Source organism: Aquarana catesbeiana, linkage group LG02 (assembly GCF_042186555.1).
Source record: "Aquarana catesbeiana isolate 2022-GZ linkage group LG02, ASM4218655v1, whole genome shotgun sequence".
Lineage (NCBI taxonomy): Eukaryota > Metazoa > Chordata > Amphibia > Anura > Ranidae > Aquarana > Aquarana catesbeiana.
Window position 1 is genome coordinate 150,976,578 of NC_133325.1, and position 22,138 is coordinate 150,998,715.

General features: G+C 43.9%; 1 protein-coding gene across 1 annotated transcript in view; it reads right to left on the reverse strand.

The window, feature by feature from the left end:
* The window catches only part of ITGA5 (integrin subunit alpha 5), a 140,856-nt gene that overhangs the window by 40,057 nt on the left and 78,661 nt on the right, over positions 1-22,138 (reverse strand). The window contains exons 11-17 of the mRNA XM_073613636.1: positions 21,728-21,780; positions 21,030-21,235; positions 19,010-19,201; positions 18,487-18,532; positions 17,722-17,829; positions 6,999-7,054; positions 6,714-6,868 (exon numbers count right to left, since the gene is read on the reverse strand). Of these exons, the coding sequence (XP_073469737.1) occupies positions 6,714-6,868; positions 6,999-7,054; positions 17,722-17,829; positions 18,487-18,532; positions 19,010-19,201; positions 21,030-21,235; positions 21,728-21,780 (816 nt within the window). The remainder of the gene's footprint in view (positions 1-6,713; positions 6,869-6,998; positions 7,055-17,721; positions 17,830-18,486; positions 18,533-19,009; positions 19,202-21,029; positions 21,236-21,727; positions 21,781-22,138) is intronic.

The following is a 22,138-nucleotide window of genomic DNA, read 5'->3' on the forward strand; positions in this document are numbered from 1 at the left end:
AACTTCATGTTGAACCTGGACACCAGAAGATCTACATCCGGAGTCTCCCATCTTTGGCAGTCAGAAAAATGTCGGGGTGAAGGGACCATTCCCCCGGGAGCAACTGCTAGCGGCTCAAGTAGTCTTCCTGCCAATTCTCTACTCCCATAATGAAAACTGCCGATAGGCACGGAACATTCTTTTCTGCCTAAGTTAGAATATGGTTCACCTCCCTCTGTGCTGCGAGACTCTTGGTGCCCCCTTGGTGATTGATATAAGCCACAGCTGTGGCATTGTCGGATTGGATCCTGACAGGACAACCCCGTAACCTGAATGTCCTGGCCTTCAGGGCCAGACACGCTGCCCCAAATCTCTAGGATGTTGATGGGCAAAGTACTTTTGGTTCTTGACCACTGTCCTGGACAGGCATCTTTTCTAGTACCGCTTCCCAACCTGAAAGGCTGGCATCTGTCGTTACCACCTTCCAGATAACTGGTCTGAAGAATCTTCCGTTCAGCAGATTCCGGGTTACCAACCACCAACTGAGGCTCTGGGACACCCTTGGGGACAGCTACATTGGCAAATCTAGAGCTTGAACCGTTTTGTTCCAAGCAGACAGGATACTGTTTTACAACAGTCTCGAATGGAACTGGGCATAGGGAACTGCTTTGAATGAAGCCACCATCTTAACCTAACAACCTCATGCAAAGGCGAATGGAGAGATCTCTTTTCGACCTGACCATCTGCACCAGCTCTCTTATGACATTGATCTTTGCCTGAGGCAAGAACACCTTTTTCTGGGCTGTGTCTATGATCAGACCCAAGTACTCCAGCCTTTTTAGTGGTTTTAAGGAAGACTTCTCTAAGTTGAGAATCCAACCTAGATTTTTAAGGTATTTGGTTGTAATGCGCAAGCTTTGCTCCAAACGGGCCACTGACTGGTCCATTAGCAATAGATATTAAAATATTAAAAAAACCCAAACACTTTACATCTACCAGTATCCTCCACACTTCCGTAGGAATGGAAACCATTCCACATCTAGAGCTATCCTCATACGTGGCGGTTAACTTATAATAAAAATAAGATTGCCATAAAAAAAAAAAAAATCTCTTAACTGAAAACCTACAACATCCCTCTACCGTTCTTACTACATACAAAGAACCAACAGTTTTGGTGAAATCTCTCCAACGTCATGAAATATACTTTATAAAGCAGCTGAACTTGAACTGTTGACTTCCCATGGCAGACAGCCTTAATTTGTATATATCTATCGTTCAGGTATGCCAGGACTGTTATGCCCTGCGCCCTTAGACTTGCTAGAGGAGGAGCCAGAACCTTTGTAAATACCTGGGCTGCTGTAGCCAGCCCGAAGGGCAAGGCTACAAACTGAAAATGATGCTGCTCTACCTCAAACCTGCAGAAACCTTTGGGCGAGCGGGAATATAGGAACATGCAGGTATGCATCCCTGATGTCGATAGACGCCAGGAGTTCTCCTTGTAGGATAGAAACCACCGACCTAATCAACTACATGTGAAAAGAGCGGACATTCAGGAATTGATTTAGATCTTTCAGCTCTAGAATGGGTCTGACATCTCCTTTTGGTTTTGGTACCATGAAGAGGTTTGAATAGAACCCCAAACCTTGCTCTTCTGTGGGGATCTGTATGAACACCCCCTGAGCCAGTAATTGATCTAATGCCAGAAACAGAGATTGCCTTTTCCCTGGATCTTTGGGAAAGTTTGACCTCAAAACGAGGCGGTGGAAACTCCTGAAACCCCAGTTTGTACCCTAGAGCTATCGCGGAGATGACCCATCTGTCCTGAATTTCCTCCTACCAGACTTCTGAGAACTACAGAAGTCACACCCCCCCCCCCCCCCCGGCGCCCCTTCATAATGAGGCTTTAGAATTCTATTTTGCAGGTTTCCGCCCCCAGGACTTCTTTTGTGCCTGGGCCTGACCCTGACCACGGAAGCCACCGTGACTGCCTAGAGGCAGATGCCCCTGGCACAGGAGAAATAGCTCGCTTAAATGAAGGGCATTTATTCCTTCTTTTGACTGACAAGAGAGTACTCTTCCCACTTGAAATCTTTTGGATGTATTTGTCCAAATCATCCCCAAATAGCCGATCCCCATGAAAAGGAATACCAGTCAGGAGCCTTTTGCATGGTGCTTCGGCTGACCAATTTTTCAACCACAGGACAAGCGTAAGGCGAGATGCCTGGAGAATAGAATCTTTAATGGCGTCTATAGCCAAACATAATGCTCGTGGCAGTTCGGCCAAATCCCAGGCTTGTTTTACAGGAACCTCCTTAAGGGCCTGTCTAAACTGGTCCTTTAGGGATTGACAAATGCCTATTGCAGCGACTGCAGGCTGAGTAACTGCACCTGCCAAAGAAAAAAAGGATTTTAACAGGAATTCCAACCTTTTATCTGTTGGATCCTTAAGCACTTGAGCTTGTCTACTGGACAAGTTAGACTTTTATTCACACTGGATAAAGCAGCGTCAACTGCCGGTACATTCCATCTTTTGGTGAATTTCTCCTCCATAGGATAGAGTACTGCGAATCTCTTTGGAGGGAGAAAATACTTATCCAGATGTTCCCATTCAGCATAAATAAGCGGTTCTAGTAATGCATGGACGGGAAAAGCATGCAAAGTCTGCAGAGGTTTTAAGGATCCCAAAGAAGAAACTGAACTTTCAGCTGACTTCATTAGGGGCAGCTTGAAAGCAGAACGAACCATTTCCGTAAGAGATTGTACCAGCAATTTCTCAGATTGCGAGGCTGAAAAGGGTTCATCCACCGTTGTTTCCTCCGAAGAGTCATTGGATTGCCTTTCCTCCTGAACCCCTGAGGGTAAAACCTCATCCTCTACCCACTGTTCCCTTGATAAAGTGTCTGAGTTGGGGGATCTACCACGCTTCCTATCCCTTTGGATGCAATTAAAGCTGAGAGTCTTTCCTCTAGCCCTAACAGGGCAGAGGAAAACGCATCTTCAGTCACGTATACAGGGACTGAGATGTTAGAAGCAGCTGCAACACCCACAGGTTCCAATGACTCACCCTGGTTAGCCAATTCTGGTATTTCAGGAGAAGAGGACAGTGTGGAGACATTATTAAAGTCCTCAGCGCCTGGGGGTGATGTTTTAGAAACCTTTTTTGAGGTGTTTGCACTGAACTTTTTGGGAGGCATAGTCCTAAGCACAAAAGCAGAGGCACTAAGAAAATACACTACTTGCTGAACTATAGTCTAGCAATAGAATGCCGCTAATAAAAGTTCTGCCTGGTGCTGAGAAAAATGTGTTTTCCTAAATTTGGGAATGCCTGCATGCAGCGCCTTACATGCCCCCCACCGCTCCTGTGTGATTAACAGCTGTACTCTCCAGCTGTTAGCTGAGGAGAGTCTGCTTTGTGGGCTGGGCTTCCCCTGCGCTTGCGTCCTGTGTCCTCGTAGATGCCACATCCCGCACACGGCGTCGTGCCTAGGCCATGCCCCCTCCATTGCCCGCCCTCTCTCCTGTTTAAAATTCAAAGAGCTCCCGCACGCGGGCGACATTCGGGACTGCCAATGGCAGACCCAGCAGGTGGGGAGGGAGGAGAGGCTGGCCTTATGGTCTTACATGACCTGTGTGGGGGAATTAGAGCAAGGGGAAGCCGCCGCACCCCCCACGGGAGGGGGGCTGTAGGGGGGAGTACCAACTACTGTTAAACCTCCCAGCCCCTTAGTCCTCCCAGGGGTGAGAAGTGCAATATTTGGTAAATCTTTTCCCCTAATGAGGAATCCCCCCTGAGAAATGCTGCTGGCCGAGCCCACACACATGCTATCAGCTGTGACACTGAGCTGAACTGAGAGACAACTTACTAAGGTATGGGAATTTACTCCCTCTAGTGGAGACTTTAAGGCATGACAACATTTTACCCAAGGAAGAAAAACCATAGGTGGACTTTTTACAGTTCCTAGGCTTCTTCCCTTACCTTCGCCGCAGGATTTCTGCTGATATCAGACAGATCCAATCTTCACCCATAACGGCGGGCTGTGTTTAGCAAACCTTCAAAGGACCGGGTCCCTTTTTATCAGGGTACCACTCCCTTGGAACCGTATAGCACCCCACCAGGAAAAACTTATGGTAATGCTCACATTACCATAGCACTGGGTCTGGGGTCCAGCACTCCAAGGAGAGGCATTACAGGCAAAACCTCGTTCTTATACAAAGCCCGGGTATCATCCACCTTGGCCTCAGTGGCACTTTGGATGGATCCAGTCAGTGGAGGCTGTTTAATCCAATAGGGATCCCTCCAGCGGAGCTCATCAGAGCACATCTGCACTCGTGACCAACACCTTAGACACTAGCAAAAAAAACTGGAGGTACTCCTGGTAGGAGGTGGGGTTGTATTGGGAGTGAATTCCTGTCTTTGGTGTGCCAGAGTCCATCATCTGAAGGTGCCTATATACCCATATACTTAATACTATGGCTCTGTGTCCTGTGATGTACGATAAAGAAATTTACTTTTTGGCCTAAAAGCAAAACACTAAGCGTGGCGGAAAACTAACTGCACATCACCCTGAACACACCATCCCCACCGTGAAACATGTCAGTGGCAGCATCAGGTTGTGGGGCTGCTGTTCTTTAGCAGGGACAGAGAAGCTGGTCAGAGTTGATGGGAAGATGGATGAGCCAAATACAGGACAATCTTAGAAGAAAACCTGTTAGAGTCTGCAAAAGACATGAGACTGGGGTGAAGGTTCACCTTCCAGCAGTACAACGACCCTAAACATACAACCAGAGCTACAATGGAATGGATTAGATCAAAGCATATTCATGTGTTAGAATGGCCCAGTCAAAGTCCAGACCTGAATCGAAATGAGAAGCTGTGGCAAGACTCGAAAATTGCTGTTCACAGATGCTCTCCAACCAATCTGACAGAGCTTGAGCCATTTTTCAAAAAAAAAAAAAAAAAAAAAAAAAAGATGGGCAAAAAATTCACTTTAGATCTGCAAAGCTGGTAGAGACATACCCAAAAAGACTTGCAGCTGTAATTTCAGCGAAAGGTGGTTCTACAAAGTTTTGACTCAGAGGGGCGAAATACAAACGCATGCCACACTTTTCACATATTTGTAAAAAAAAAAAAAAAAAAAAAAGTAAAAATAATTTATCATTTTCCTTCCACTTCACAATTATGCGCCACTTTGTGGTGGTCTATCAGTGTTTCTCAAACTTTGTCTTGCGGCGGTCCAAAAAAGGATCTAAAAATTTTCACAGCACGCCTGAAAAGATTACCAATTTTTGTGGATAGCAGTAAATATAATATATACAAAAGCAGCAGTCTTATAAGTGATCCCCAATATTATATATCACTGATCTACAATACTGGGGATCACACGAGATTGCTGCTTTTGTATATATTATATTTTCTTGCCGATATATTATTGGGGATTATAGAAGACTGCTGCTGATACAATCACACACTGGTCTGTCCTTCCCCATCTCTAGTCTCTTGTCTGACCTTCTCAGCGTCACACCATGTGGGACAGCCAGGGACTGCAGGTTCCTCTGCTCTGTTGTGGGTGGGACTGAAGGAGGGAAAGACGTCACGTTGAGCCGTGCCATGCTCAGCACCTCATTGGTTGAAAGCGCCTGGCACGGTGCCTGTCTTGTCAGACTGCTGGCAGCCAGGCTGCAGCCTAATTGTATTCGCAATCCAGATTGGCAGAGTATGCTGGTGGCGAACATCAACCAATCCAATTAGTGAACAGGCCAGGTAGCACAAATGACAGTGTCTGGCCTGCACACTTGCTCAGTGAGTGACAGCACTATACTGCCGGAGCCTCACAGTGTGGCGTCGGTGCAGCCACCACCAGGCCCGGCGAACAACATGAATGATCCCACAGCACACCTGAAATTCTCTTGCGGCACACAGTTTGCGAAACACTGGTCTATCACATAAAATCTCAATAAAATACATTTACATTTTTGGTTGTAACCTGAGAAAAATGTGGAAAATTTCAAGTGGTATGAATACTTTTTCAAGGCACTTTACCTGGAAAGCAGGTTCAGATGAAGTATGCAAAGCACCATTCATTATGTTTTTCTCACCACATGCAAACAGTACAGACAATTAAAATACAGGTGACCACAGCTATTTAGCCCTGACAAAAACCAAGCAACATACTGCACCATTTACTAAACCACTATCACTAAAAACTTAAAGCACAGATATTACATAACACTGTAGGCACACAATGAAAACAGTAAATATCCATTTAGAAATAAATGAGTCTAAAAAATTGTTTTGATAATCTTTTTTTTTTCCTTTTGAATAATGCATGAGCGGTTTATATACAAAAATATAACCAGTATCTGGGTTCCTGAAATTTACATGATGCTAGTATGCAAACTAGCATATCTCAAACCAGACACCCATAATGAGTCAGTGTTTGTACATATCCTGTTTTAGGTTCACCAAGAATAAGTGGTAAATATTCAGTGGTAGATATGCATTATCTGCCCCCACCACTGGATTATCCTGACTGGCACATGGAGGAAATTTTCCACTGGGTCATCCATCAGTTATTTTTTGCCCAATTCAGACTCCCAAGGAGATGTAGCCACATTTTAAAATGTTATACATTTATTCCATAGGTTGTTTTAGTTCAAATGTATTGTGGTGACATTTTCAATAAATGGAAGCAACAGCTAAGAAGCTATTCTTTAAGCACAGTCAGATTAATTACCTTAAGGTAGATCTTCATCTCACTACATTGCTCTTGGCCCCCATTGCGCAAGAGTATATTCTGAGTAAGGTGGGGAAGGCCGGATTTTAGAAACAATGCTCTCCTTACAGCCCCTCTCTGCTTCATAGAGTCCAGCTGCAGCTCTACATTAATCCCTAAAAAGACATACACAGCTCATGATCCCAATAATTAGATCATACAACACATATATTCAGACAGAGAAGGAAAGGTTAAAAAAAAAAAAAAAAAAAAAAGGCTGAATGTAAGAAAGGTGCACATACTCACCGATTGTATTAGGCACGTGTTTTCCTGAAGCATTCAGGCAGAAACTGAGGTTTACACTGAAAAGGAAGACATAAAAGAATCCAGATGTGAGAAGCTTAAAATGAAGGAATCAAATAGTTTCAGACTCTGAAGAATTTTAGTACAGTCACTAAAAAGCAAAATGAACAACTGCTTTTACATCTCTTTATACACAGATAAAATGGGTATAGGCAACAAAAAGTCACAAGGTGGTTGCATTCGCAATTACATAGTTATCCAGATTAAACAACAAAAAAACAAAAAAAAACAAAAAAACACACAAACAGTGTCCATCTAGTTCAACATAAAAGCATGGTCCAAAAGCATTGACACTAAAACATGTTAAAGCAAAACAAAAAACAAAAAAAAAAAAAAAAAGACAAAAAACTCGGAGGAGAGGAAAGTGTTCAGTCAACATTTCAGAGGAAGAAGTAGAAATAGGAGTTTTAAGGTGAAAATTAATCAAATTGAGAACAAAATCACATTTATAAATTTTATTTAATATACATCATTTAAAATATTCTATATTAAAACCAACCTGAAAGAATTCATACGGTCGTTGTACAAAAGTTTTTAGACTACATGTTTCGCCACACTCATGGCTTCCTCAGGAGCTTTTGCAACGTTGCAGCCACTCACCCCTTGATCCCTGCATTATACAGTTTCTACCCCTCAGGTGACTATTTCCTTTCTAAGGCAAAAGCTGTCTGCTTGGATCTACCCTGCCTTGTTTGTATCGCATTAGTATACAAGAAAAGGAAATTCTTATTTTGCATTGAGGAATTGCCCAAGTAGACCATACTGCCCTCCGTGACTGTTCTTGAATGGCCCAGCCAGAGCCCTGACTTAAACTCAATTGAGCATCTCTGGAGAGACCTAAAAATGTCTGTCCACCAACATTTACCATCCAACCTGACAGAACTGGAGAGGATCTGCAAGGAGGAATGGTAGAGGATCCCCAAATCCAGGTGTGAAAAACTTGTTGCATCTTTCCCAAAAAGACTCATGGCTGTATTAGATCAAAAGGGTGCTTCTACTAAATACTGAGCAAAGGGTCTGAATACTTAGGACCATGTGATATTTCAGTTTTTCTTTTTAATAAATCTGCAAAAATGTCAACAATTCTGTGTTTTTATGTCAATACGGGGTGCTGTGTGTACATTAATGAGGGAAAAAAAAAAATGAACTTAAATGATTTTAGCAAATGGCTGCAATATAACAAAGCGTGAAAAATTTAAGGGGGTCTGAATACTTTCCGTCCCCACTGTACATACATGTCACATGGTATTTGCACAGCAGTTTTTCAAACGCAATTTTTTGGGGGTAAATAAAAAAAAAGAAAAAAAAACAAAAAAAAAAAAAACACACCAATGTTAGCCCGATTTTTTTTTATAACATGAAAGATGAGGTTCTGCCGAATAAATAGATACATGGGTGACGCTTTAAACATCTTTACAGGTTACCAGTTTAGAACTGCACAGAAGGTCTGGTGCTAGAATTATTGCTCTTGCACCAACGTTCGCGACAATACCTCACATGTGTGGTTCGATCACCATTTACATATGCGTGCAGGAGAAAACCTGGTGGCCAGGTAAACAGAGGCAGAACCGGAAATGATGACATAACTCATCGCTCCCAGTTTCACAAAGAGGAGTGACATCAGTTTCTCTCTCTGCTCAGGACAGCCATTGCCGCATTGCTCCCAGGCACTGCAATCGTACAGGAGGAGAGGCAGTGGCGGGAGGGGGGTGGCCATTTGGATGACTTCTGCCTGAAAGAGAATCTCCGGCTGAAAACATACATGCCAGCATAGGCGTGCCCACGGGGTGTGCCTGGGCACACCCTAATCCCCCAAGCAGTGTTTAGCCCCATGCCATCTGTATCCGATGTGCAATGTGTACCCTGCACTGCCTGTGAGTCAGTATAACATTGTGCCGATATTGGGGCTTGAAAGATCCGCTCAGTGTGACACTGTCCTGTATGGTAACTGCATGCAGAGAGAGAGAGGAGCTGTCAGATTTCATGTATGATGTCGGGGTGGGCGGGACCAAGCAGGTATCTGAACACCAGCCAATAGGATGGGTCTGCTACGTGTATGTAGCCCTGCCCCTTTCTCAAGCTGCTCAATTATTGGCTGATGTTCAATAGCTGCTCGGTCCTGTCAGGATATTACACAGGCACAGCGAGCAGAGTGAAGCCGCCTCCCCCTCCAATGTTTATGTGTACACAGGGGGAGGGGACCTGCTGTGCCTGTGCCACGCTGATCTGAGGTACTGAATGGGATGAGGGGATCTGTCTGTGCTGAATGGGGGGATCTGTCTGTGCTGAATGGGGGGGATCTGTCTGTGCTGAATGGGGGGGATCTGTCTGTGCTGAATGGGGGGGATCTGTCTGTGCTGAATGGGGGGGGATCTGTCTGTGCTGAATGGGGGGGATCTGTCTGTGCTGAATGGGGGGGATCTGTCTGTGCTGAATGGGGGGGATCTGTCTGTGCTGAATGGGGGGGATCTGTCTGTGCTGAATGGGGGGGATCTGTCTGTGCTGAATGGGGGGGATCTGTCTGTGCTGAATGGGGGGGATCTGTCTGTGCTGAATGGGGGGGGATCTGTCTGTGCTGAATGGGGGGGGATCTGTCTGTGCTGAATGGGGGGGGATCTGTCTGTGCTGAATGGGGGGGGATCTGTCTGTGCTGAATGGGGGGGGATCTGTCTGTGCTGAATGGGGGGGGATCTGTCTGTGCTGAATGGGGGGGGATCTGTCTGTGCTGAATGGGGGGGGATCTGTCTGTGCTGAATGGGGGGGGATCTGTCTGTGCTGAATGGGGGGGGATCTGTCTGTGCTGAATGGGGGGGGATCTGTCTGTGCTGAATGGGGGGGGATCTGTCTGTGCTGAATGGGGGGATCTGTCTGTGCTGAATGGGGGGGATCTGTCTGTGCTGAATGGGGGGGATCTGTCTGTGCTGAATGGGGGGGATCTGTCTGTGCTGAATGGGGGGGGATCTGTCTGTGCTGAATGGGGGGGGATCTGTCTGTGCTGAATGGGGGGGGATCTGTCTGTGCTGAATGGGGGGGGATCTGTCTGTGCTGAATGGGGGGGGATCTGTCTGTGCTGAATGGGGGGGGATCTGTCTGTGCTGAATGGGGGGGGATCTGTCTGTGCTGAATGGGGGGGGATCTGTCTGTGCTGAATGGGGGGGGATCTGTCTGTGCTGAATGGGGGGGGATCTGTCTGTGCTGAATGGGGGGGGATCTGTCTGTGCTGAATGGGGGGGGATCTGTCTGTGCTGAATGGGGGGGATCTGTCTGTGCTGAATGGGGGGGATCTGTCTGTGCTGAATGGGGGGGATCTGTCTGTGCTGAATGGGGGGGATCTGTCTGTGCTGAATGGGGGGGGATCTGTCTGTGCTGAATGGGGGGGGATCTGTCTGTGCTGAATGGGGGGGGATCTGTCTGTGCTGAATGGGGGGGATCTGTCTGTGCTGAATGGGGGGGGATCTGTCTGTGCTGAATGGGGGGGGATCTGTCTGTGCTGAATGGGGGGGGGGATCTGTCTGTGCTGAATGGGGGGGGATCTGTCTGTGCTGAATGGGGGGGATCTGTCTGTGCTGAATGGGGGGGATCTGTCTGTGCTGAAGGGGAGGGTCCATCTGTGCTGAAAGGGGGGAATCTGTGCTGGGGGGGGTCCATCTGTGCTGAAGGGGGGGTCTGTGCTGAGGGGGGGGGGGTCTGTGCTGAAGGGGGCTGTGTAATGTAAAGGGGTGCAGTGATACAGGGTCCTGTGTAATGTAAAGGGGTCCATTGGTGCAGTTGTGGAGAGGGGGTACGCAGTAGTGACAAAGAGTTATTGAAGGATGCAGAGGTATGCAGGGGGCACAGTGGGGTGTTTTTACATTTTAACGTGGGGTGTTGGTGCCAGATATAGGATCTGTCCTGGGTGCCAAATGCTCTAGGTACGCCCCTGGAAACCCCCCCTCTCCTCTGTCAGTGCTTCTAACTAATGCCACCTGTCTGTGCCAATCAGTGCCCCCTGTCAGTGCCAGTGCTGCCTGTCAGTTTGTCAGTGTCAATTAGTGCTTCCAATCAGTGCCACCTATCAGTGCTTCCAATCAGTGCCACCTGTCAGTGCCAATCAGTGCCAGCGCCGCCTGTCAGTGCCAATTAGTGCTTCCAATCAGTGCCACCTGTCAGTGCCAATGAGTCCCAATCAGTGCTTCCAATCAGTGCCACCTGTCAGTGCCAATCAGTGCCAGTGCCCCCTGTCAGTGCCAATTAGTGCTTTCAGTCAGTGCAACCTGTTAGTGCTAATAAGTGCCAAGTGCTTCCAATCAGTGTCACCTGTCAGTGCCAATGAGTGCCACCTATCAGTGCTTCCAATCATTGCCACCTGTCAGTGCCAATCAATGCCAGTGCCACCCGTCAGTGGCAATTGGTGCTTCCAATCAGTGCCACCTGTCATTGCCAATCATTATTAGTGCCAATCAGTGCCACCTCTCCGTGCCAGTGTTTCCAATCAGTGCCATCTGGCAGTGCCAATCAGTACTTCCAATCAGTGTTACCTGTCAGTGCCAATCAGTGCCAGTGCTGCCTGTCAGTGCCAATGCTGCCTGTCAGTGCCAATCAGTGCTTCCAATCAGTGCCACCTGTCAGTGCCAGTCAGTTCCACACCAGTACAAATGAGTGCCACCTGTCAGTGCCAATCAGTGCTGCTAATCAGTGCTGTTAATCAGTGCCCATCAGTGCACTGAGTGCAGGGATCGGGGTGATGAACTCACCCGCCAGGCACATTGTCCCGGGGGGTGTCGGCCTGGTGGGGCACAACTGAAATCTGTTGTTTATTAATGCCACATCCCGATTTTAGTATAACAGGTAATCACCACATCACTATTTACAATAAACTACTGGAGGTAAAATAAAAAAAAGTGTAATTGAAAGGCCTGCCACTAAGCACTGTTATGTGTTCCCACACCACACAAAAAAAAAAGTGCAGCGCTAATTTACTGATCAATAACTTAACAACAATTTAATCCTGTAATGTATGGAAATCTCAATAAACTTCAATATTATCACAATACCGATCTCTGTGATATGCAACTTCACATAATACACATCAAGCTGAAAATAAGACATTGTATAAAAATAAGTTTAGCAGGGATGGTGGAAACCTCTCCTATAGATATTTACCATACAGATTAATCTCAAGTGAAACAACCTTTTAGTTGGTTTAGTTACTATTATAATGTGAATTTTTGCACTTTGAAGGTCATTTTCCACCACCCATGTCTTTATGGACCTTGCTTTGTGCACTGGTGCGTAGTCATGATGGAACAGGAAGGGGCCGTCCCCAAACTGTTCCCACAAAGTTGTTAGCATGAAATTGTCCAGAATGTCTTGGTATACTGACACCTTAATGCCCCGTACACACGGTCGGACTTTGTTCGGACATTCCAACAACAAAATCCTAGGATTTTTTGCGATGGATGTTGGCTCAAACTTGTCTTGCATACACACGGTCACACAAAGCTGTCAGAAAATCCAATCATTCTGAACGCGGTAACGTAAAACACGTACGTCGGGACTATAAACGGGGCAGTAGCCAATAGCTTTCATCTCTTTATTTATTCTGAGCATGTGTGGCACTGTGTGCGTCGGATTTGTGTACACATGATCGGAATTTCCGACAACGGATTTTGTTGTCGGAAAATTTTATAGCCTGCTCTCAAACTTTGTGTGTCGGAAAATCCGATAGAAAATGTGTGATGGAGCCTACACACGGTCGGAATTTCCGACAACAAGGTCCTATCACACATTTTCCGTCGGAAAATCCGACCGTGTGTACGGGGCATAAGAGTTCCCTTCACTGGAACTAAGGGGCCAAGCCCAACCCCTGAAAAACAACCCCCCACACCATAATTCCCCCTCCACCAAATGATTTGGACCAGTGCACAAAGCAAGGTCCATAAAGACATGGATGAGTGAGTTTGGGGTGGAGGAACTTGACTGTCCTGCACAGAGTCCTGACCTCAACCTGATAGAAAACCTTTGGGATGAATTAGAGCGGAGACGGTGATCCAGGCCTTCTCATCCAACATCAGTGCCTGACCTCACAAATGCGCTTCTGGAAGAATGGTCAAACATTCCCATAGACACTCCTAAACCTTGTGGACAACCTTCCCAGAAGTGTTGAAGCTGCAAAGGGTGGGCCAACTCAACATTGAACCCTACAGACTAAGACTGGGATGCCATTAAAGTTCCTGCGTGTGTAAAGGTAGGTGTCCCAATACTTTTGCCTGTTTGAGCTTTGGGGTGCACACCCTAATGCAATAGGCTGCGCACGCCTGTGCATGCCAGGATGATACCTATAGGTGCATGCATCATCCCGGTATAACCACTGAACCTAGAGGACATCCTCCCACCGGGAAGTGGTTAAGATCCACAAGTATCCAAATGTTTTTGTTTTAGGCTGGTTTGAGTCTAAAGCTAAACTCCCAGCAGATCTGCAGTGTGCTGCAGCGCAAGTAGTATGTGTATAGAAGGAGAAAGCAAAGTATTAGTAGCTCATCGGTTTGCAGTTTTTTCTTGCACTGTGCAGTCATAGGGTGTGGTGTTCTGTGGAAAAAAAGTAAGTATACCTTTGGTCTCTGGATTGGAAACTGGGATTGCCTTCATTGCATTGTATGCATGAAGATAAAAAACCTCTGTGCAGCAGCTCCCTATCCCCCCTCTTATACTTGCCTGATCCTCCTCCAGTGATGTGCATGAGAGCCTTGGCTATCTGGGGACTCTCCCACCTCATTGGCTGAGAAAACAATCACAGCCAGTGAGCCCATGAGGAGAGAGAGGGGGCGGTGCCGAGTAGCAGCTCGGTGTGTAAATGGACACACAGAGCTGGGGCTCGTGCACATGCGTGCTTTGGTGCCCCCATTGCAAGCTGCTTGCTTTGGGGGAACTTGGCAGAAGAGAGGGCCAAGAGCGCAGGACAGGTTTGTGAGGATTGGGGCTGCTCTGTGCAAAAATCACTGCACAGAGCAAGTATTACGAGCTTATTTATATACTAGAATCCTTTACAGCGTCAGAAACTCAGATCAAACTGTTAGAAATTATTTTCTTAGCATTAACCCTCTCCTTACCCATTTAAAAAGTGACAGCTGCTTAAAACTATTGCTGTCTCCGAACACATTGGGGGTGATCTATGGAAACTTGTGTGGTTCAAGTGGTTTTTCTGCACACCAGACAATTTCTAATATGTTTTTTTAGGCTGTATAATAAAATAAACTAAAATCTGGCTGGCTGTCTAGGGCATCCTCCAAGATCCTCCAGCAAAGGTCATCAGGCCTTTCCAGCTTCTGGCCTTATACCAACTAGAGGTTTTGTTTAGAAGTTTGCACTTAACTTTGTGCTATGGGTTAAGCCCTCTAAATGAAGCCTAAATAAAATTCTAGATCAAGAACAGAAACATCCACTACAAAATGACATCAACTGCAGAGAGTTTAAGCAGCTGGTTTCTAGAGTCATTCACAATTGCGTATTTATTGAAGCATGAGGCATTCTGCCAGGCTTTACAGTGCTCCCTAGCAACAGCCTACTACTGTGTTCTAAAAATATAGATTATCAGACAATCAAATGATCTCAGTAAGCAGCACTTTTGTTCTGATAGATACAATACCATCCGACCATCAGGTGGAAAGCAGTATAATCACTGCAGCAACAAATACCAATTCAAAGCCTAACTCCTATAACAATACTCAGTTGTTAGTAAAAAACGTTTCACAATTATCAAAAACACAGATAACACTAAAAAGACTAGTGTGTGAAAAGGAACCATGCAGTCCCCAGCATTTTTTTTTTTTTTTTTTTTTAGGAAAATAAACCTTGATTTGTAATCATTTTAAAGCTAGTCTCCTGCAGGATTTCATCCAACAGTTGTCCTTCACTCATAACACCACCCAGAAGAGCTTTCTAGTATTCAAACTTTTACTTCTCTCTACGGTGACCAAGAAAGAATCTCCTAACATGCAACTACCTATTCCTTCTATCATGACCAAGATAGAACCTTCCAGCATGCAGCCACCTATGTCTCCTTCCTAACAAAACTAAGAAGGAACCTTCTAACATGCAACCATCCATCGCTATACTACTTACTACAAAGTACCTTCCTTTAATGTTATCAGCTACCTGACAATAAGTAATACATGGGAGATACATTGGAAGGGGAGAAGGCCTAGAATCATAGTATATGAACAAACTTACCATCTATAATTACAGGCAGACATGACACAATGTAAAATGCCAAGGCACAGGTAAAGGGATTGTAAAGACAGAAGGTTTTTTTTTTATCTTGATGCATTCTATATAAACCTTGTGTGTAGCAGCCCCCTCATACCTACCCGAGGTACCTATCTATCCAGCAATGTCCACGAGAGTCTCAGCCATCTGAGATTCTTCTTCCCGATTGTCAGACACTGCAGTGGTACCATTGGCACCCGCTGCTGTCAAAGTCGGCTAGCCAATCAGGGAAGAGAGGGGGCGAGGCTGGGTCGTGGCTCCATGTCTGAATGGACACAGGGAGCAGTGACTCAGCTCGGGTGCCCCCATAGCAATCTGCTTGCTGTGGGGGCACTGAACAGGAAGGAGGGGACATGATCACAGAAGAGGGACCCGAGAAGAGGGGGATCCAGGCTGCTTGGTAACCACTGCAACAGAGCAGGCAGGTATACCATATTTGTTCTTTTTATAGGGGAAAAAAAAACAAAAAAAAAAACGAGCCTTTACAATCACTTTAAAAGGTGGAGTAGCTGAAACACTGAATGGCGGTATAAAGTTTCGCACAAAGATTACAGGCCCCCCAAGCCAATCCACACCATTATAAACAGATAAGTACCTCTTTTGTGTACAGAAGCCTGTAATATGAAAGCATAAAAGGCTGCCATAGCTGACCACTCCTGAAAAATGGGAATTTTGACTTGCCTGTGCATTCCATATCTTGGACCTACTACGTGGGATTCCAGTTTGCTAGTGCCCATGCTAATGTCATTTTTGGACCACCTCCCTTATGGAGAATTTTCTAAATAAAATACATTTAAAAAAAATAAAAATTATCTTCAAGGTACTGGTTCTGCTTCTGGAATTAAAAAGATTCCTCAGCCACTGTCCTGTTTTGAAAGGACAATCCAGTTCCTTTAAACTTTGGGTAATGGGTGAACAACTTCGAGAAGCCTGCCCTGCAGTTGGAGTATTTGGGAGCAGATTTTAGACACAGTCCAGACAAAAAAAGTTTCATCCCTAGGAAAATAATTTGAAATTTTTGAAGGTCAAACTGTTGGACTTTCTGGTCAACCAGGCATCCCACAACTTACTTCTGCAGAGAATTCTGGTCCTCGTGGTCATCTTCAAGGCAGTCCCCTTTGTTTACTTCCACTCAAGACCTTTGCAGCTCAACATTTTCATGATGTGGGCTAAGCAGATCCTGTCTCTGGATCACCTACTACTGCTGGCCAGGTGAGAATCTTTATGGCATGGTGGACATCCAACTTAGCCCTAGAATCTGGGAAATTGTTCCTGTACTAGAACATATACTGGTTTATTGCCGGTCACCATGATTGGTGAGTCACTGATGCAGAACAGTTCTGCAGATTAGAAGTTCTGACTTTCCTGTTCTGCGTGCATACTCAGGGTCAGTATCTGCGTCCTACAGATCGGTCTCAATTCAGGTATGCTGGAACACTTAAAGCGGACCTTCAGTAATTTTTTTTCATCTTTCCCATCTATTAAATCTTCTGCCCTTGTTGTTTTAACTTTGGACAGTAAAACTTTTTTTTTGCCAGTAAATACCTTATACACTTCCTCTTTCTTGTCTGATTAGCCTAGGCTTATGACGTCATGCACAGCTCTCTCTCGTGAGAGTTTGCAAGGAAGGGAGTGGGATGAGTCATAAGAGGGCCAATGAGGGCTGCAGAGCTTGGAGGTGTGCCTCAGTCTGTGTAAATCCAGGAAGTGAACAGGCAGCAGCTTCAGATGCCCACAGTTAAAATGGATGCAGGCAGACTACTTCGAGGGAGATTTCTGCAGCATATTTAGCAAGTACAGAATCACAGTATATATAAGATAATATGCAAAGTGGTTGGAGGGAAGCTTCAGAATGGCAAAGATGTTTTTATTACAAATTATGTGAGCAGACAGCAGTTCCTCTTTAAGAATGCCACAAAACATTCTGAAGAATGCAATGACAGTATCACAGGCACTTAAGGGGTCTTGTGATTGGCATGCCTACATACATCACTCATTTAAAATAGTGATAAAAGCAAAATCAAAATTTTCAACAAAAGAAAATAAAAAAAAAAAATAAACCTACAACCAACAGGCAGAATTAATACTACATAAATGCGATGTCAACTTACACATATGTTGTTGTAAGGATCCCATTCATTTTCAAAGGGTTGTCCAGATATCCTAGGCTTGTTGTAACATATGAGCAGCATTTCTTCACTACAGTGCACCACAACAAACTGGATCGCAGATATCTATGCATCGTACTGGTGCCATTCAAAAAAGTAGTATCAATGCAGCACATAGTGCATCGTGCATTTCTGTGGGCTGCGGTAACATGTTAAAAACTGGCCCTTCAGCAACGCATAGATCTGAATAGCTCCAGAGTGTTTATTAAACTGCTGTATCAATGCCGACATTAGAAAATACGTTTTGGACTCACCATGATACTGTGACATTTGTATTCTCAATCATGCAGGTCTTCTCCTCTGGGTTTATCATAGTTGAAGAGATGGATAGAGAGGCGCTGGCATGAACAATTGGACGCCCACTGCAGAGATAAATATTAGCAGCAAATGTGATTAACGCAATATTATTAGAATCAAGCATTTCCCTGAACCATTAGTGGCTACTGGCGAATGCAGACTGGGAAATATACGTAGACATAAAGAGAGCTCAATAGCCATTAAATAAAATCATATACAGGATACATTTCCAATTACAGGAAGCATTTTTTAGACAGCTTTAAAGGCCAACTCTACCTTTAGCAACACGTTACACCTGTATTTAGGGTAGAACATGTAACTTGTTGCAAAGCCCTCCCTTGGGGGGGTGCAGTTTAGCTGACATCACATCCAAAAATGACAGCACTCAGCAGCAGTCTCGGGGCATTTGATGTCTCCACAAGGGAGGTTTTTACAGGTTAATAGCCCGCATAAGCTAAAAATGTCCATATATTCTTATAGAAAAATTGTGGAAATGTATGGGCTGGTGACAGGGTTTCTTTGAATCCATTTAAATTAGATCACATTTTTGTAAAAGTTTGTAACTTAAAAGGAAGAACCTAATGTTTTGCTTTAATTATATACAAATGCACCACTATTTGAACGAGAGAACTGAGGAATAACCGATAATACCTAGAGCGATGTGAATATTTTTAAAGAGTAAAGGACTTATTCAAACTGCTATAAAACTAAAGCATACTTACCGGTATACTAAAGCTTTATCAATGCCAAATGCACCCACAATAAGGTCTAGAAATAAAAAGACAAAAACAAACAAATAAAAAATATTTTACATAAAGAACCAGATAAATGGACAGAACCTAAGCAAGAAAATAAACTATAGTAAAAATAGGTGTTTGCTTTCTCTATGAATAACTTTAGTTACCAATACGCTATTAAAGGAACTCCTGAATAATATGAGCATTGTCAATGCAGACTTGCTTTTCAAAGTACAAGTTCCAGGGCTACAATTCTTACTTTTGTACTTGGAAAAATCAGAGACCCATACTATGCATGTGAATGTCAGGTGCCCTTGAATTATAATATATACATACATATACAATAAATAAATGTATATATATATATATATATATATATATATATATATATATATATATATATATATATATATATATATAGTTCCCCACTTGTGAGCAATACCATTAATATTCTGAAGAGAAAAAAAAAAAAAAACACGCTTAGCCAGTTTTGTATAGGTTTACATACCTGGATAGCCATTGCCATCAAGGTCTTTTCCCCCTCTAGTTGAAAAACCAAAGAATGCAGGCTCCACAGAACTTCCCCACATGCCTTTTAGAACCTGGGAAGGTTTAGGGTTCAAGCCAGCAGCATTACCATTGAAGATAAACACTGCACCCCTGCTGTCCTCACCATCAAACGGGGCACTGATGGCGATATCTGAAAAGGAAAAGGAATATTCTGTTATTCCTGGTTCTGAAAACCAAGTTGTAAAATATTGAGCACTTCTCAACTTAAGACTGGATGCTCACATGACACTGAAATAAGGACAGCACTCACTATACTAAATGTTAGCAGAATTAGCACTGCTTATTGTACAGCACACTTCAGATTTGTCCCAGGGCCGATATTCATGAACAGTGAATTCTCAGTACTACATAATTTGTTATTCTGGCAAACTGGACACCTTATAATGATGGAAGGGTAAAACACAAAGCTAAGAGATATTTCTGACTGGTTATATACACTCACTGGCCACTTTATTAGGTACACCTTGCTAGTACCGGGTTGGACCCCCTTCAGAAGTCAGAACTCCCTTAATTCTCCGTGGCATAGATTCAACAAGGTGTTGGAAACATTCCTCAGATTTTGGTCCATATTGACATGACATCACCACGCAGTTTCTGCAGATTTGTCGGCTGCACATCCATGATGGGAATCTTCTGTTCCACCACATCCCAAATGTGCTCTATTGGATTGAGATCTGATGACTGTGGAGGCCATTGGAATACAGTGACCTCATTATCATGTTCAAGAAACCAATTTGAGATAATTTGAGCTTTGCGACATGATGCTTTATCCTGCTAGAAGGAGCCATCAGAAGATGGGTACACTGTAGTCATAAAGAGATAGAATGGTCCGCAACAATACTCAGGAAGGCCAGGTCGTTTAATCGGTACTAAGGGGCCCAAAGAAAAATATCCCCCACACCATTACACCAACACCACCCGCCTGAGCCATTGACACAAGGCGGATGGATCCATGCTTTCATGTTCATGACAAATTCTGATCCCGTCATCTGAATGTCGCAGTTGAAATCGGGGCACATCAGACCAATCTTCTATTATCCAATTTTGATGGGCCTGTGCGAACTGTAGCCTCAGTTTCTTGTTTTTAGCTGACAGGAGTGGCACCCAGTGTGTTTTGCTGCTGTAGCCCATCTGCTTCAAGACTCTGTTGTGTTTTGCTTTCAGAGATAGTATTCTGCATACATTTAGTTGTAACAAGTGGTTATTTGAGTTACTGTTGCATTTCTATCATCTCAAACCAGTCTGCTCATTCGGCTGACAGCAACAAAGCATTTTTCTCCACACAACTGCTGCTCACTGGATATTTTCTCTTTTTTGGACCATTCTCTGTATACCCTAGAGATGGTAGAGCATGAAAATCCCAATAAATCTTCAGTTTTTGAAATACTCCGACCAGCCTATCTGACACCAACCATGTCACGTTCAAAGTCCCTAAAATCTCCTTTCTTCCCCAGTCTGATGCTCGGTTTGAACTTCCACAAGTCGTCTTCACCGCGTCTAGATCCCTAAATCGATTGAGTTGCTGCCATGTGATTGGCTGATCAGCATTTTCTGTTACCAAGCAATTGAACAGGTACACCTAAAAGTGGCCGGCGAGTGTATATTTCCAATGTCAGGACGTTATGTACATCTTTACTGTATATACCAGTTTACTCATTCAGATTACATGGATTTCTGGAAGCTCAAACGTATGTACAAGAGTTATATACATGTGGTATTGTACTGACATTTATGTTGCCCGATTGGAACCGAGTATGCCCGAGTGCGTTACATTTGCATAATGATCTAAATTAAGATTTAAAAAAAAAAAAAAAAATAAGACAGAACCAAAAAGGATTGGAGAAAGAGGGTACAAAAATAGGCACAAGCGAAACACGTTGAGGGCAAGGAAGACAACACATTTAAAAAACAAACAAAAAAAAAAACAAAAACAAAAACACATATCTTTATCCAGTTACCATTAAATCCATCTTGATCCAAATCTCCCAAAACAGCAATGGAACTACCGAAGCGGCCATACTCATGCTGTCCAGTTAGGACCATGGATGGAGTACTGGACATATTGTAATCTTGTAGGTAGATATAGACACGTCCCACCTCCTGAATTCTGCCATCATGGGTTCTCTCCATGAACAGAGGAGCACCTATAATCAGGTCATCCAATCTGCAGCACATAAAAAAAAATAATAAATGCATGACAATGTACTGCCACAATTACATCTCCAATAATAATAGATATTCAGGCGTTTCACATTTTTTCTTAAGAAAACCTAAATTGTGCATAATTTCTTTATACCCAGTGGGTGGCGGTATAGCCCTGAAAGAAATATCTGCATTTTGATGAATTTATGGGGGACACTAGTGCTGGCCTACTTCTGAAAACTACTGCTTGTGTCTTGCCACAGACCCAGATCAAGCACAGAGCTCCCAATCTCCATACTTGTTCCAGATCAGTGGCTCAGACAGGATAACGTCAAACCAATCCACATGACAGCCAGGCAGTTTGCAATCTCAAAAGCAGAGGTTAGCAATGCAGCCTACATATAAACTCATAACAGATTTTCCTGTAATCCTGAAACAGCTGCATCAGATTAGGTAGATGGTCCAGTTTAAAGTACTAATCAGTGCAAGATATAAATAGTTTGTAATGGCTTACCCATCATTGTTGAGGTCAGTGGCTCCCACAGCATAACCAAAGTATGAAGCCATCTAAGGATTTAAAAAGAGACGCATACAATAAAACGTTAATATTTAATGACTATGTTTCCTGTCTACCCATTTGTTCATATTCATCTATAATCCCATACTTACACACAAATATACAGTCATACAATTTACAATCATTAAGGCAGGTGTAATTAACACCACATGGATATAGGAGGTCACTGAAGCTTCAGTGACCCTGTGATAATGGTGGGCTGTGCATGCATTTATACAATATTTGCTATTAAATTGTAATTTTATTCAGCATGATGATTAGATGAATCATTTTGTCATTATATAGATAGGAAAATTGTTATTTGTTTTGTCATATGCCTGCATCCTAATTCTAGAAAATTAAGAAAGG